General features: G+C 47.8%; 1 protein-coding gene across 1 annotated transcript; it reads left to right on the forward strand.

Moving 5' to 3' along the window:
- Positions 1–849: 849 nt before the first annotated feature.
- Gal3st2 (galactose-3-O-sulfotransferase 2) lies at positions 850–9028 on the forward strand. Its single transcript, XM_051153676.1, has 4 exons — positions 850–928; positions 6120–6222; positions 7257–7524; positions 8150–9028. Exons 1-4 carry the CDS (start codon positions 850–852, stop codon positions 8966–8968), a joined length of 1269 nt encoding a protein of 422 aa, XP_051009633.1. The 3' UTR covers positions 8969–9028.
- Positions 9029–15718: the final 6690 nt, after the last annotated feature.

Consider the following 15718-nt stretch of genomic DNA (forward strand, 5'->3'; position numbering starts at 1 on the left):
AAAGGCCCCCTTTTATCCTAAATTGAAAAATATTTTTTTCTTATTATAAAGAAAGCTTTGAAGAAGAAAATATTTCTGGAGTTTGGTTGCACATCTGCAGAACTATTGTCCCATTCCCCAGTCTATATTGCCCACAAAAATTAGGGAATCCAGCTGGGCGTGGTGGCGCACGCCTTTAATCCCAGCACTCGGGAGGCAGAGGCAGGCGGATCGCTGTGAGTTCGAGGCCAGCCTGGTCTACAAAGTGAGTCCAGGATGGCCAAGGCTACACAGAGAAACCCTGTCTCGAAAAAAACAAAAAAAAAAAAAAAAAATTTTTTTTTAAAATAATAAAAATTAGGGAATCCATGGATTCCTCACCCATCATCACTGGGGCAACTCCCTCCCAGAGCACTCTGGGAAGACTCACATGGAAGGTGGGGAGGAAGGAAAAAGTATGATCTTGACCAAGAAAATCCTCCTGGGTCAGACATGCCAGCTGCCAGGGCCCCGCCTAGTGATACAGGAAGGGAAGGCCTATGGAAGGGCCAGCTTTCCCTTCTGAGCTTCGGAGGAGGTTTCATTTCTCATTAGGATACAACAGTTAGCCAGGTCACTGGCAGCGGCGGGAGGAGGGATGGGGGGTGGTGGTGGGAGGTGGTGGAGGGTAGTGGAGGGTAGGGCCTAGAGTGCCACACCTGAGCCAGTAGGTGAGCTGTTTAGGGATTCAAGTTCAGTTTTCACCGAAGCCATGCCTACCTGGCATGCTGAGAGCTGGCCGTCTGAAGGCAGGAGGAGAGCCTGACTGTCTGCTGGAGACTCTGAGTCAGAATGCTGTCTGTCCTGAGAGGCACACAGAGGTAAGGCGATATGGTTCTGGGTGGCCGGCACAGGGGACCATTGGATTTCCTTCTAGAACAGTTCAGAAAGCTGACAAAATATGTTGACGGTATTTGTCTTTGAAAGGAAGTTGGCTTGGATTTGGGGACTCTTCTTTTGAAATCAGTCTTTTTTAGATTCCATTTCAATCTCTTAATGTTTTGTTACTGAGGATTAAATCCAAGAATTTGCCCTTCAGCTTATGGTGAAAACAAGCATGCAACCGTAGAATTATACCCCAGGCCAAGTTTCACTTCAGACAGGAGAACATTCTGGAATTTGGGAAGCCCATGAGAAAGCTGCAGGCCCGGCACAGAGGTATTGAAGTTACGTTGGTTACTTGGGCTGAAGATGGAGGACACTGGGGTCAGGAACTTACTGGCTTGGTCCAGTGAGTTCTGTCCTGCTCTGTGGCCGGGTCCCTGGGCTTGTAAGAATGTATGGCCTGTGAGCCCCTCACAGAGTGGCCCTCATTTATGGCCACACACAGAAGCTTGGCCTCTGCCCTGAATTATGCATCCCTCTGTTGTCATGGATATTGCTGGCATATTGTAAAGAATTGGATGAGAGGTTTCCTAGTTATCAGTGGTTAAGGCACAAACCTCTGCAAGCTTCAGGGCAGCCCTCAGCCTAGCGACATTCCATACTAGGTCCCTGTTGTCTCTTGGGACCCTAGTCTGATGGTGGAAGGCCTAAAGGGGAAGTCTCCCCGAGGGACAGAGCTGCCCATCGGGGCCTGTGTAACCTGTGTGGATGGTATCTGTCCCCATGGGCCGTTGATGTGTCTCTGTGGTTGGCTGTCACTTCAGGCTAGCTACTGGGTTCCAGTCCAGGAGCTGGCTTTGCAGAGGAGCGAAGTAAGGGAGTGTGGCTACAGTTTGCTGGGTGTTGGCCACAGGTGGCTAGGTGAGACCCGAGGCTGAGTGTGGTGGCATATGCCTGTTGTGTGACAGACTTTTCCTGCAGAGACACAACACACATCTGCTCACCCCAGATTAAGGATCCCATGACAGCCCCAGAGTACAGATACCACTAAAGTCCAACTTGGTGAGCTTGGGGTTACTTACAGGAATATGGGTGAAGGGTTACTTAAAGAAGACAAAATGACTCAAAGTTAGCTGCATAACCAAAACCCACCCCAGCTCACATGAGTGACAGCTCACAAAGTTTGGAACCTGGAGCACCTGGAGGTTGCTCAACAGACTGGAGACTGTCCTTTGCAGGTGCCTCAGATGGTCTAAAGCTCTCCTAGGTAGCTGTTCTGGTCTCAGCCTTAAGGCTGAGGTGGGGGGGCACTCAGCTTTTTTTGTTTACTCTGGCAGGGAGGGGCCTATAGACTCTGGTCAATTTCAGGAACTTCTGAAGGTATATATTTTGAGCTGTTTACCGTCTTGTTTAAGGAGCTTCCTACAAGAGGGAATGTTTCGTTCTCTGAGGAAGCCTTTACACACCAATGCCTTTATCCCAGCACTGAGGAGGCAGCTCTCTTGTGAGTTCAAAGCCAGCCACTGTCACTAGTGAGATCCTATTTCAATAATTAAACAACCAGGCAGATAAATAAATGAAAGTAGCAGCTGGATGTAGTGACACACACCTTTAATCTCAGCGTTTAGGGGGCAGAGGGAGGCAGATCTCTGAATTTGAAGCCAACCTGGATTATGTAGCAACTTTCAGGACATCCAGGGCTACAAAAAGACTGTCTGAAAAACAAACAAACAAAAGAATGAATGAAACAAAACAAAACAAAAAAACAGAAGGAAGGAAGAAAGTACTGAGGTCGCTTTTTCTGCCCATGGAAGAAGCTCCATTGTTGACCGTCGCTCATCTGTCATGGAATGTAATCGGTCCCTGCCTGGGCAGGGGTAAGCTCTCTCTGGCAGGAATCCTAGAAAAGCCTGGCTTGAGATTCAAACAGGTTCTGGAATCTACTGGGCAGTTCTCAAGTAGATGATACACTGTTCTGTTTGTGGAGAGTACCTGACATATGGTAGAGGCCTGTGTCCACGGAACTTGGCTGCCTGAAAGCTAGGTCAGCGGGTGAAAGTGCTTGCTGGCAAGCCTGGCAACCTCAGCTTAGTTCCTAGAACCCATGTGGTGGAAGGGGAACCGACCTTCACATGCATGTCATGGTGTGCATACATGTACATACACACATATGTACAATAAATGGTAAATAGATTAAAAATGTAAAGGAGAAGTAAGTGTTCCCTATTGTTGCAGCTGGAAGCTGGCTTGTGACGTAAAGCCAAGTGCCAGGTGGTCTTATGTCATGGATGTATTTAGGGAGATATCCTGGTAAAACAGTGCTGTTTTGTGAAGCTGGCAGAAGGCTTGTGAAGGTTTTAGATTTGTTTGTTTGTTTGTTTTTTGAGATAGGGTTTCTTCGTAGATCCTTGGCTGTCCTGGACTCGCTTTGTTGACCAGGCTGGCCTCAAACTCACAGAGATCTGCCTGCCTCTGCCTCCCTGAGTGCTGGGATTACAGGTGTGTGTGCCACCAATGACTGGCTCCCAGTGGAGAGTTTAAGTCAACCGCTCTGAAAAAGAAGGGAAGAGGTCCTTTCTCTTTCTGCATGTTAAAAATCAAGACGTAGTTTTAAAATTTAAGTTTCTGTTTGTCCTCATGCAGAGGAGTGGGTGGGGTGCCGGGTCTTGGCCTATGGCTGCCTTAGTCCCCTGCTCAGGCAGGGAGGGTGTGGGGGAGAGTTATGCGCTGTGTTGGTGGGCGGCAGGTGGTGGGCTTGGTGCCCTCTTCAGCTTGTGACTTGGGAGTCCTGGACCTTGACTTGGTCCTAAGGTTGCTCTTGTAAAGGCTCATTCCTGGTAAACTGTAAGACAGGTGGTCAATGTGTGCTGAAATTTTATGAATCTGAGAGGAGGCCAGTAAAAGGCAGCATGTTTAAGGAATGATTTCTATGGGGAAGAACAAAATGGTGGCTGAGGAACAGAAGACAGTGAACACTGTGTCTGCAGAGTTCCTATCAGCTGGGGAATCTTACTCTAATCACCTAAGGCTGTAAAGTGTCCAGCCCCGTGCAGTCACCTCCCCAGGGAGTGCTAACCACAATGACATGAGAAGCTCTTGACTTGGGATGGTCCTATGATGGTACTGGGAAGGCTTATCCCCTTTAACTCAGTGAGAAGTCTTCAATCGGAGCTCTGCCTTTGGTTGGTTGGTTTTCTTTCTTTTTTTTTTTTCTTTCTTTCTTTCTTTTTCTTTTTTTGGTTTTTGCCTTCTCCCCCCCCCCCCCCCGCCCCGCCCCACTGGGTTTCTCTGTGTAGCCTTGGGTATTCTGGACTCACTTTGTAGACCAGGCTGGCCTCGAACTCACAGCGATCCGCCTGCCTCTGCCTCCCGAGTGCTGGGATTAAGTATGTCACTGCACCCAGCACAACATCTTACATGTTGTTTGCAGGGGGTAATTGCACAGAGTCAGCGAGATGATATCATACAATGGCACGGAGTCTGCAAGAAGATAATCAAGCCGTGCTATAGGTCATGTCATGTGCACCAAGTGCCACAGACCAGCACTCGGTGACATTAAGACTGATAACCACGGCCCTTCAAGGAGGGAGAAAAAAAATCAAGCTCCCAGGATCTGAAGCCAGATCTCCCCCAACACCTTAACCTCAGGCCGTTATTGGCCTTGCCAAGCTCATTTTAGACAGGGAATAAGTCTCTCTATATATCAGGGTCTCAGGGGAAGTCCCCAACCAGCCTGGCCCTTAACACCTTCCATCTTCTCCAAACACATAAAACTTTGGATCCACAACTGGGCCTCAAGCCACAGGATATTAGTGGGTTGTCACATATAGGTGAGAGGTGGGTGGTGTTACATGGTCCCTCCCTGTCAGCTACCATGGATCATGGGTCAAAGTGTCCTACTAGAGCTTCTCAGAGTGCAGAAATCTCCTCATGATCCTGGTTCTGGGAAGGAGAGGAGCCAGTGGGATGCTTGGGGGTCTGGGGAGCAGTTAACTCCTCACAGAGCAAACACAGTAAGGCTGCTGACTGGAGAGCCAGACCCAGACACTGAGAAGTGAATGTAAGCCCTTAGTGTATACAGCAGAGCTTACTAAGGCTACAGGAAGACAACCAAATCCCCCAATCTCCAAGGCTAGGAAGAGATGGCTTTCTAATATTCTATTACATGTCCAGGGGCATCATCAGCCAGAGTGGCTGCATCTCATGTGCTGGCTCTGAGTCCTGGCTTGACATGGCCTATGGATTAGGCAGGTAGCTCTGGTCCCAGACTATGCCCTTCACTGTGGCTTGGCTTTAGCTGCAGAGCAGCAGCAAGTCCTCTGAAATGCTTCTGCTTTCACTTCAGCAGGTGGAATGGCAGCACACTCCCTCTCTGTCCCAAGATGTCCCACTTGTCAGTCAGCTGCCTCATGTAGCCCCTCCCCTTAAGTGAGAGCAGCTCCATTCAGTTCTTTGGAAACTAGAGTCTGTGAGAAGGAAATGTATGTATGTGCATGCGTGTGTGTGTGTGTGCGTGCGCGTGTGTGTATGCGTGTGTGTATGCGTGTGTGTATGAGTGTGAATGTGTATATGCAAATTGTGTGAATGTGTGTGAGTGTGTGTATGTGAGTGTGGGTGTATTTGCGTGTATGTGTATGAGTGTGTGTTTGCATGTGAATGTGTGTATGTGAGTGTGTGTGAGTGAATGTGAGTGTTATGAGTGTGTATATGTATGTGTATGTGAGTGTGTTTGTGTGTGTGCATGTGTGTGTATATGAGTGTGTGTGAGTATGTGAGGGTGTTTGCATGTATGTGTAGTATAGAGTGTGTGTGTGTGTGTGTGTGTGTGTGTGTGTGTGTGTGTGTGTGTGAATGTACGCACGCATGCGCATGCACACTGGGGAAAAATGTCTCCTGGGCTTGAAGACAGCACCTCTCTTTGTCCTCCCAGGATAGGGTTGGGTAAGGAGAGGAAACAAGAGCCTGTGCTCTCATCAGGACAGGAATCCCAATGTTCCCATTAGTGTTCTTAATAGGACACTATTGCTTTCTAAGGTCCATCTCAAACTGTTTTCCACTGGAGGCTGGGCCTTGCCGTGGGGCTCAATCCATACATCTGCCCTTCAGTCTTCCCTCTGCAGCTCAGGGGTGTGGGGGGGCCTGCATGCTCGCACACCTAGGTGCCCCAGGTTCTGGGACAAGTAGGCTTGTGTCACCCATGCTCTGGGCTTACCAGGTGTCACAGGGCTCCTTCTTGAGTAGTTGGTGGGGCTGTGTAGCCAAGTGGCACTGAGCAGGCACTGCCCACAGGTCCTTCCAGGTGGTACTCTTCTTGTTCCTGGTGCTGGCTGTGTTCCTGATGCTTGGTTTCCTGCATGTGGACTTCAAACTCCTCTCACCGTAAGTTCTGTGCAGACACCTTACACTGTGGGAGTCTGTGCTCTGCCCCTGTAGCCCCAGACTCCTCCCCAGTGCCAGGACCCTCTCCTGCCTGCTTTAAGACACTGTCATTCACTCCCCCACTGAGTTTCAGTGTCTTCTCTGGGAGGGAGTCGTGAGCTATGCTTGTCCTGGGCCTGTCTCCTATGATGACAAGCCCACTGGGAAGGCTTCTGAGGAGGCTCTGAGGCCTGGCCTGGGAAGGGAACCAAGTGGAGTTGGGTCTACACTAGGAGCTTTGAGAAGGTTGCCTCCTGGCCTATGGAAATGGCCTGGCTTCTAGCATGGCTTCTGGGTGGTGAGGTCATAACTATGCCCCTTTGTCACCAGGCCCCAGACCATTCTTTCCCCTGCCTGCCAGGACTACATCATCCAGAGGGTGGCTATGCATGCCCACTTGCACAACCAACTGCCTCCCAGACCAGGAATTTCCCCAGAACTCCAGGAGGCTCTTATTTTCCTCCCCTTCATGTTGTCTTTGGTTGGATTTGTATGGCAAGGAGAGTAAACCATCCTCTGAGAGAATACACTGTCCCAAGGTCCACTGGATCCTGCCCCTCACTGTCCTTGTCAGTCTCACTGGCTTCCATTAAGACAGGAAGTTACCTGGTGACCAGGCTAGCTGGCTGCATCCTAGCATTTGTTAGGCTGGCTGACCTTGGCTGAAATCCCAGGGCCACTGCCACACAGGGTTCCCTGAGAGGCAGCAGGTTTTAGGGCATATGGGAATGCTTGGGGTCTGGAGTATCCCATGGCTTACATGGAAACCAAAAGTACAGCTGTTGAGGACATCTTGCTGAGAGGGGACATTCTATCTGTCACAGAGAATCCCCCTGGACTGCAAGATTGCTGAGTGGTGGGGCTGGGCTAGGGACGTAGCACTGGAGGATGGTGAGAGATGGTATTGGGCCTCCATGTTGATAGGTACTAGTTGGGGGACACTGTTGAAGGTGTGCAGCTCCTTTATTGATGATGGTCTACACTGTCTCTACTAGTCTGCTCAGGGACAAGGCCCAGGAACCACCAGTCACCAATATCATGTTTCTCAAGACGCATAAGACAGCCAGCAGTACAATTCTCAACATCCTCTACCGCTTTTCGGAGTCTCACAACCTGTCCACAGCGCTGCCTGAAGGCTCTAGTTTCCATCTGGGCTACCCGTGGCTTTTTGTGACACGGTATGTGGAGGGCATGCAGCAGGATGACAGCTTACACCATCGTTTCAACATCATGTGCAATCACCTGCGGTTCAACTTTCCTGAGGTGTGAAGCGTGGAGGTGGGGGAAGGGGACGGCCTTGCCCAGAGGAGCTATGGGTGTAACCATGGTGCCCACAGGGGGTGGAGGTGGGAAAGCTGACGAGTAGTGTGAAGTTGTAGGATTGGAGAGGTCTGCCTGTAGACCTGCCAAAGTCACTCTCTTCAGTCTGTTAATGGCCTGTAATTGCTCTTGGCATATGACACGTAGCCCCAAGGCTTCTTCTTCTTCTTCTTCTTTTTTTAATATTTTATTCAATTTTAATTTATGTGTGTTGGTGTGAGGGTGTCAGAATCTTGGAGTTACAGACAGTTGTGAGCTGCCATGTGGGTGCTGGGAATTGAACTCGGGTCCTTCGGAAGAGCAGGCAGTGCTCTTAACCACTGAGCCATCTCTCCAGTCCCAAGGCTGTCTTCTTGAGGGTGTTCTGGCCCTCATATCTAGGAGTTCCTAGTTCTGGAAGAACATACTGGGCTTTTGTTGACCTTAGAACTTTACACTTGCTCCCTTTGGGGCACCTCCGGCTCTGTTCCAGGGAGCTGGATCAGGTGGGAGGTAAGGGCTTTGCAGGCAGCTGCACAGTCCACCCAAAACGGGACTCTCAGCGTCCCACTACTCCTTCTCCAAACAGGTGCAGAAAGTCATGCCCAACGACACTTTCTACTTCTCCATCCTACGGAACCCGCTTTTCCAGTTGGAGTCCTCCTTCATCTATTACAAGAGCTATGCGCCTGCCTTCCAGAGAGTCAAGAGCCTAGATGAATTCCTGGCAGATCCGTGGAAGTACTACAATGATAGTGCGGGCCTAAAGAACGTCTACGCAAAAAACAACATGTGGTTTGATTTCGGCTTCGACAACAACGCCCCGGTTGAAGCGGACTATGTTCACACGTGCCTCGCGGAGGTGGAGCGCCGATTCCATCTGGTGCTCCTCACAGATCACTTTGACGAGTCTATGGTGCTGCTGCGCAGACGGCTGCGCTGGCAGCTGGATGACGTCGTGTCCTTCAAGCTGAATGTGCGCAGTGAGCGTACCATCTCGCACCTGACACCGGAGAGCCAGGAGCGGGCCAAGCGCTGGTGTGCGCTGGACTGGCAGCTCTACCGGCATTTCAACCGCACGTTTTGGACCCAGCTGCATGCGGAGCTAAGCCCGCGCCAGCTCAGGGAAGAGCTGGAGCAGCTGCGGGCGAGGCGGCGCGAACTCACCACCCTGTGTCTTCAGGACCCAGAGCCCAAGAACAAAACTCACATTGATGACTGGAATCTGCGTCCTTACCAGTCCGGAAATGCTGAAATTCTGGGCTACAACCTTAGGGATGGTCTGGACAACAGCACCCTGCGTATCTGTCAGAGGATGGCGATGCCGGAGCTCCAGTACATGGCCCACCTGTACTCGCTGCAGTTTCCCAACAAGACTCCCAAGAACATCCCATTCCTGAAAGAATAAGGGGTTAGCTAAGTGACCCATTCTCCCCAGGCTTCCCTGGGAGCCCTAGGTTTTTTTTTTTTTTTTTTGCCAGCCTACTTTTCCAAAGTGAAGAACAGGGTGAAACTGTGAAGAGACCCACCCATCCCCAGCTCTGAGAAGAAAGCCCTACACCTAAGATAACAGGTACCGCTGGGCCATAGCTGAATCTACCCATCGTAAAGACATGTTCTGGACAGGCAAGAACGCCAGTGACCTTTAATTACCTGTTTACAGAGTTAGTCTAAACAGCCCATCAGGTGAACATCAGCCCAGGGGAGCACCAGGGCTGAGGCAGTGGGACTGGGGGTCCACCAAGAGACTCAAAACAGCTCCTTGGGCTTTTCTAGCCAGGTGAATTCACCACTGACCACAGAGGCATGCCTGTACAGGGTACAGGGGCAGCCGCTCAGAGATGGGTCCAGGGGAGATGGGATGCAGGCAGCCTTCCATCTTTGACGTTATGAAGAACAGTGTCAACCGAGAGACAGGCGCAGTCCACTTTTTAGCTTCCTGCTGGACAATCCTAAAGGAGAAAGTACCTGTCTTGCCAAAGGTGCCTAGAGGGTCTCAGAGTACTGTACCTTGGTTGCCTTGGAAACCACGCTGGGTATAGTCTCAGGGATCATCTTTTGGGTACCTCTCTTACTCATCCATGCAGAGATACTAAGCATCCAGCTCTGGCAGGGTAAGGTACCTGGTTACCCAGGGGTGCCTAACACCAGGCAGCCTAGGAAGAGCAGGGTGTTGTGTTGGGGAAGAAGCCACTGTCACATAGTGTAGAGTTTCAGTCTGAGCCTTGCTTCTTGAGCTTCGGTGGAGGCATTTCATCTGTGTCAGAGCCCCCAGCTCTGGGCAAGAGGGCCCATGCTCCTTTGGGCACCAATTTAATAGGGGTACTTTAAGGAAAGCAATTGTTGGTGAGTTTGGAGATGGTACAATGAGTTTGTCAATCCAAAAGGATGTTGTAAATTTAAAAATGACATCCCCAAACTGAATAGAGATGATCAAGAATACCACGGATGGTGGCACGGGCTTTTAATCCCAGCACTGAGGAGGCAGAGGTAAGGAGATCTCTGAGGTCAAGGCCAGCCTGGATTACAGAGTGAGTTCCAGACAGCCACGGGTACAGAGCGAGGCCCCATCTAAGAGCAAAACAAAAAGAAATGAAACAGGAAACCACAAATAAACAAGCAAAACAACCCCCCCCCCCAACAAACCTCTGAATTTAGACAAAATTTACTCTTAGTAAATTTAGGTCTTCTGGAAGAGAAGTAAAAGAAAAAGTATTGGCTTAGAACCCCAAGACCCAAGTTGTTGGACCAAGTTCTCAACACAAAGGGTTTTTTGCCCCAAAGGCAGGAATAAGGGACAAAGACAAGAGACAGAGGAAGAGGGAGAAGGGGAAGGGAACAAAGGAAGGGGAGAAAAGAGGCAAAGAAGAGAGAGGAGGGGTATTTATCCTGGAGTGTCAACAAAGGACCGCCTCTGGATAGACAGGAGATAGCCGTGGCACACAGGAAAATGGTGGTTTATAAAGAATAAAGGTGGGGCTGGAGAGATGGCTCAGAGGTTAAGAGCACTGCCTGTTCTTCCAGAGGTCCTGAGTTCAATTCCCAGCAACCACATGGTGGCTCACAACCATCTATGATGAGATCTGGTTTCCCCTTCTGGCTCTGGCGTGCACTCCGAACACTGTATACATAATAAATAAATAAATCTTTAAAAAAAAAAAAAAGGATAAAGGTACAAGGGGAAACCCTGTGTTAGGATGAGGTGTTTAGTTTTAATTGGGCATGGTTAATTAGGTGAGCCAACAGGTGCTTTTGATAGCTGGACTTCAATATTTTGATAGCCGGACCTTGGTAGTCAGTCACCCTCAGGAGGACAAAGTCACCAAATGAGCGACTAGGCCTTGCTGGCTAGTTTCAGGGATGTAACCGAATGGAATCTAAGAGAGGGGCAAATCCTGCCAGAGCCATGCTCGCTATGCTTGAGCTGGCCAGAGTGCCTTCATGAAAGAGGTGCTCTTAGCTTCTGCCTTGTCTCCAGCTCCTTAATTAGAACTCTTCACTCTTAGTACACTTCATTGTTTTCTTTTTCCTTTTCGCCAGTTCTGGAGATTGAACCCAGGACTTCAAGTTTGCTAGGCAAGCTGTCTAACACTGAGCCGTATCCCCAACCCTGAAAGACTCAGGAAGCAGGAAGTAGAAAGAGAGCAGCATTAGTGTTTTGTCTCTCTCTCTCTCTCTCTCTCTCTCTCTCTCTCTCTCTCTCTCTCTCTCTCTCACACACACACATACATACACACACACACACACACACATATATATGTGAGACAGTTGAATGTTGGTTTATATGCGTGTGTGTGATTCATAAAGCCATTCTTTGAACACATGCTTTCTCTCAGGAAACAAATGTTCTTTATGTAGACTAGGATATATTTGTTGGTAGACACACATATGCACACACACACATATACTATTTTCTTAGAGCATAAGAAGCTGAGAGTAGGGCTGGAGAGATGGCTCAAAAGTTAAGAGCACTGACTGCTCTTCCAAAGGTCCTGAGTTCAATTCCCAGCAACCACTTGGTGGCTCACAACCATCTATAATGAGATCTGGTGCCCTCTACTGGCCCACAGGTGTTGTATGCAGGCAGAACACTATATACATAATAAATAAATAAAATCTTAAAAAAAAAAAAAAAAGAAGCTGAGAGTCCTTGAATTATAGTCAGCAACTGATGTTTCATCATTTTAATGTACTGAGGAATGACTCATGAATTTCTATGACTTAATTTAAAATTTCCATAGCCATGGATTCCATTTTGTTCATACTTTATTTGTTACAACTATACCTAGATTATACATGAAAATTAGGTTACTAGACAAGCAAAATAATAACTTATTTAGGACCCTGATCAAGGTAAAATCATTGTCCCAATATGCAGGAATAATGGGCACTGCTTTGCACACTCTAATGTATATTTGCTCTCTTCACTCAAAAACACAACTCTCACCCCAAGGGGATAAAGAGATAGTTTATTCTGAAGCCAAATGTGACTGACCCGGGAACAAACAACTTAGGTTACCTTGAAGTCATGTTCTATCCTGACAACAGTTTGATACATTAACATAATGGCGGAACAAAGAAATTCATAAGATAAAGCACTTTTAAAATACATCACTGGAAATAATAGGTGGATGGGTTCCAGAAAAGTGGAGAAAGGCCTGCCATAGACCTCAGGTGCTATCTGGTGACATTCCGAGCTTTTGGGGTGATGGAAGCTAGGGGTCTGTTAATATATTCCAAAAGGGTTTACCTATCAGTCACAAGGATGTTCAGTCAGACTCAGAGGTGGGCAACAAGTGGACAAGGGGGCTGTGCTGGCAAGTTTTATGCCAACTTGACACAAGCTGAATACAGTCATCTGAGAGGAGAGAGCTTCAGTTGAGAAAATGTCTCCATAAGATTGGTCTGTAGGGAAGACTGTGGAGCATTTTCTTAATTAGTGACTGATGGGGGAGGGTCCAGGTCACTGTGTGTGGAGCCACCCTGGGTTGATGGCCCTGAATTCTATAAGAAACCGGGTTAAGCAAGCCACAGAGAGCAAGCCAGTTAAGCAGCATTCCTCTGGCCTCTGTATCAGTTCCTGCTCTGAATCTTGCCTTGCGTTCCTGCCTTGGCTTCCCTCCGAGGACTGTGATCTAAGACGCACAAGGCAAATAAACTCTTTGCTCCCCAACTTTCTTTTGGTCACAGCAGCAGCAGTCCTGGTCATTCCAGGGGCTACAGAAGTGTCACTCAGCTGCAGCATCCCAACCTCTCCCACGGCCACTGGGGTTCTAATCAGTTCATCGGCCTCGGAGGAAGCTTAATGTAGAACATCGTTCTTTCCAGAAATGTGTCCACAAGTCCCTCTGCGTGCCAAGCACTTGCGTTTTGTGTGTCTCGGTCACACAGGCTTACTGTCCCACACCATGAGAAGATGATGTAGATGAAACGGAGTAGCAGACAGAAGAGCAGCCAGGAGAGAGGAACAGCAGCATCATAGCATCAAAATTTACTAGCTATTATGCCCAGTCTAAAAAAAAAAATCCCCTTTATTTAACCTAATGTATAAAATATAATGGGAGTAGCTTAAATTAAAATAATCAAGAACACTGCCAGGCTTAACGGAGGGAAGGGAGCAAGCAGATGAGGGAAATAGGCATTTTAAAGAATAAAAATTTACGTATTAAAAAAATTTTGTTTTTCAGGAGAACAGGTTCTCCCTGTGTTAGCCTTGACTGTCCTGGAGTAGCTTTGTAGACCAGGCTGGCTTCGAACTCACAACGATCCGCCTGCCTCTGCCTCCCAGTGGTGGAATTATAGGTGTAAGCCACCACACCCTGCTACATTTTAAAATTAAAGCAATGAGAGATGTTGAAGACTTCTGTGACACCCCCCCCAAGAAACAAACAAACAGACAGACAGACAAAAACAAACCCAACAGTCCAGACAGGAAGCTGCTGAAGAGGGTCCTTAAAAACTGTAGTAAAGAGCCGGGCAGTGCAGTGGCGGGGGTGGGGAAGGACTCAAGTTTTCTTTTCTTTTCTTTTTTTTTTTTTGGTTTTTCGAGACAGGGTTTCTCTGTGTAGCCTTGGCCATCCTGGACTCACTTTGTAGACCAGGCTGGCCTCGAACTCACAGTGATCCGCCTACCTCTGCTTCCCGAGTACTGGGATTAAAGGCGTGCGCCACCACGCCCTGCTTCAAGTTTTCTTTAAGGGGCTGGCAATGGGGAGTTTGACGATGCTCCAGTGAGTATGCAGGTAACACAAACTGTGGACTAGATGGGTTTTTGGGAGGGTGGGGGTGGGGGATGGTACAAAGGTGGGAGGGTGTCTGTTACCAGGGAGGAATGGGGATTGACAGTGATGAGGTTCATTGTATGAAATTCCCCAATGATTAGTAAAAATATTAGATTGGTGAAAAAAAAGCCTATACTCCTTATATGTTTCTCCCTGTAGCTACAATTATTTATACTCTACAAACTATTTATATTTAGAGTATTAAAAAAAATCACTATACATTTTCTTTTGGTCAGTTTGATCTAGCGATAACTTCACTGTTGTGGCTATCTCTAACTCTGTTTTTTAGGGAGGAAGGCACTGTCTCACTGTGTATCTCTGGCTGGCCTAGAACTCACTTTATAGATCAGACTGTCCTCAGACTCACAATAAGATTTTATTTTAAACCTTAGTATTGTACAAAGTTTTAGTTTGGGAAAGTGAAGGAGAAATCACAAAAGAAATTAGACAACGATATAGCATTCTTTTAAAAAATCTAACAAGATTGTCTTTTCCCTACACACCTTTGTTGTTACTAAGAACAGTGTTAGAAGAAGAGATTAGCCCTGCTAAATCTTTTGTTCTTCTTTTTCTTGAAATGGGGTTTCTATATTTTGTGTATAGGTGTTTTGCCTGCATGTATGTCTGTGCGTACCTGCGTACCTGGTGTCTGAGAAGGTCAGAGGAGAGTGCGGGATCCCCTTGAGTGGGAAGTTACAGATGGTTGCCAGCTGCAGCGAGGATGCCCTCAGGGCCCTCTGGAAGAGCAGCCAGTGCTCTTGACTTTGACCCATCTTTCCAGCCCCAAACTATGTCATTTGAGGTGAAAACTGAGACTTTTGTATTGACAACTATGGAGCCTGATTGTGGGTTCCCCAAGAATTATCCACTTCTCACCTGAAGTGTCACCTGGATGAGAGTGAGGCACTGGCAGTGTGGATTTTTCAGGTGGATTTTGGTGAATTCTTTCCTGGACTCAGACCTCTCTTGATCCATTTGTTGTTTAATCTGAGTTTTTTTTTTTTTTTTTTAGGACCCAATTTTGGTAAATACTTTTTTGTTGTTGTTGTTCAAAAATTTTGACTTACATTCTTTGTGGAGATTTGAACCAGAATGGCTCCTATGTAAATGTTTGGTTCCCTCTGTTTCTAAAGAGACTTATTTTGTGTGTTTAATGAATCAGAGGTTCTAGAAGTCCTATGGCGGGGTGTGTGTGTGTCATAAATGGGTAGCCAACTTGAATTAAGGTTTTAAAAATCATAAACTTTCATATTAAAGCTGGACGAAGCCATCCTTTTGCATGTTGTCATGCCAAGTTTGGTTGACCTCATGGCAAGGCCTGCTCTTTTCTAAAGTGAAATGGAGGGGTGCAAGAATGGTGAAGAGAGGGGGGAGGGGGGAGGGGGAGGCTGTAGTTGGGATGCGCTGTATGAGAGAAGAGAAAGAAAGACACACAAATAAAATTAACTATCTCACTGAATTGCAAGAAAGAAGAAAGAAACCTAGAAAATGCATACCTAATAAATAATTGAACGTTTCAAAAGCATGACTAGGTGCTCCGGAAAGTAATTGCTCTGGGGTCAGGCTCCTTGCTTGCTGTAGCCATCTTCCCTCCAGAAGTCTTGAGCCCTCACTCTCCCTTGTACCCCTGCATTGAATCACTGGTGTGCCCCACTAAGTCAGACCGTGGACGCCAGCTCTGAGACCAACTCATGGAGACTAAGGACGTGTAGACACAGCAGAGAATGGAAGAGAAGCCCTTCCCAGTGGGGTGCTGGTCAATAAGATGGGAAGCCGGAGGCTGACAATAAGGTAGATGAAGAGGAGGGAGGTGGGGAGGAAGAAGATGAGGGAGAAGGTGATGGTGAGAAAGAGGATGGAGATGAGGAGGCTGAGGC

Source organism: Acomys russatus, chromosome 12 (genome assembly GCF_903995435.1).
Source record: "Acomys russatus chromosome 12, mAcoRus1.1, whole genome shotgun sequence".
NCBI classification, from domain to species: domain Eukaryota; kingdom Metazoa; phylum Chordata; class Mammalia; order Rodentia; family Muridae; genus Acomys; species Acomys russatus.

Coding starts and splice junctions, on each gene's coding strand:
- Gal3st2 (XM_051153676.1), top strand. CDS start 850: ATGGTTCTGGGTGGCCGGCACAGGGGACCATTGGATTTCCTTCTAGAA. Junction 929..6,119: donor GCTGACAAAATATGTTGACG/GTATTTGTCTTT, acceptor GGCACTGAGCAG/GCACTGCCCACAGGTCCTTC. Junction 7,525..8,149: donor TGCGGTTCAACTTTCCTGAG/GTGTGAAGCGTG, acceptor TTCTCCAAACAG/GTGCAGAAAGTCATGCCCAA.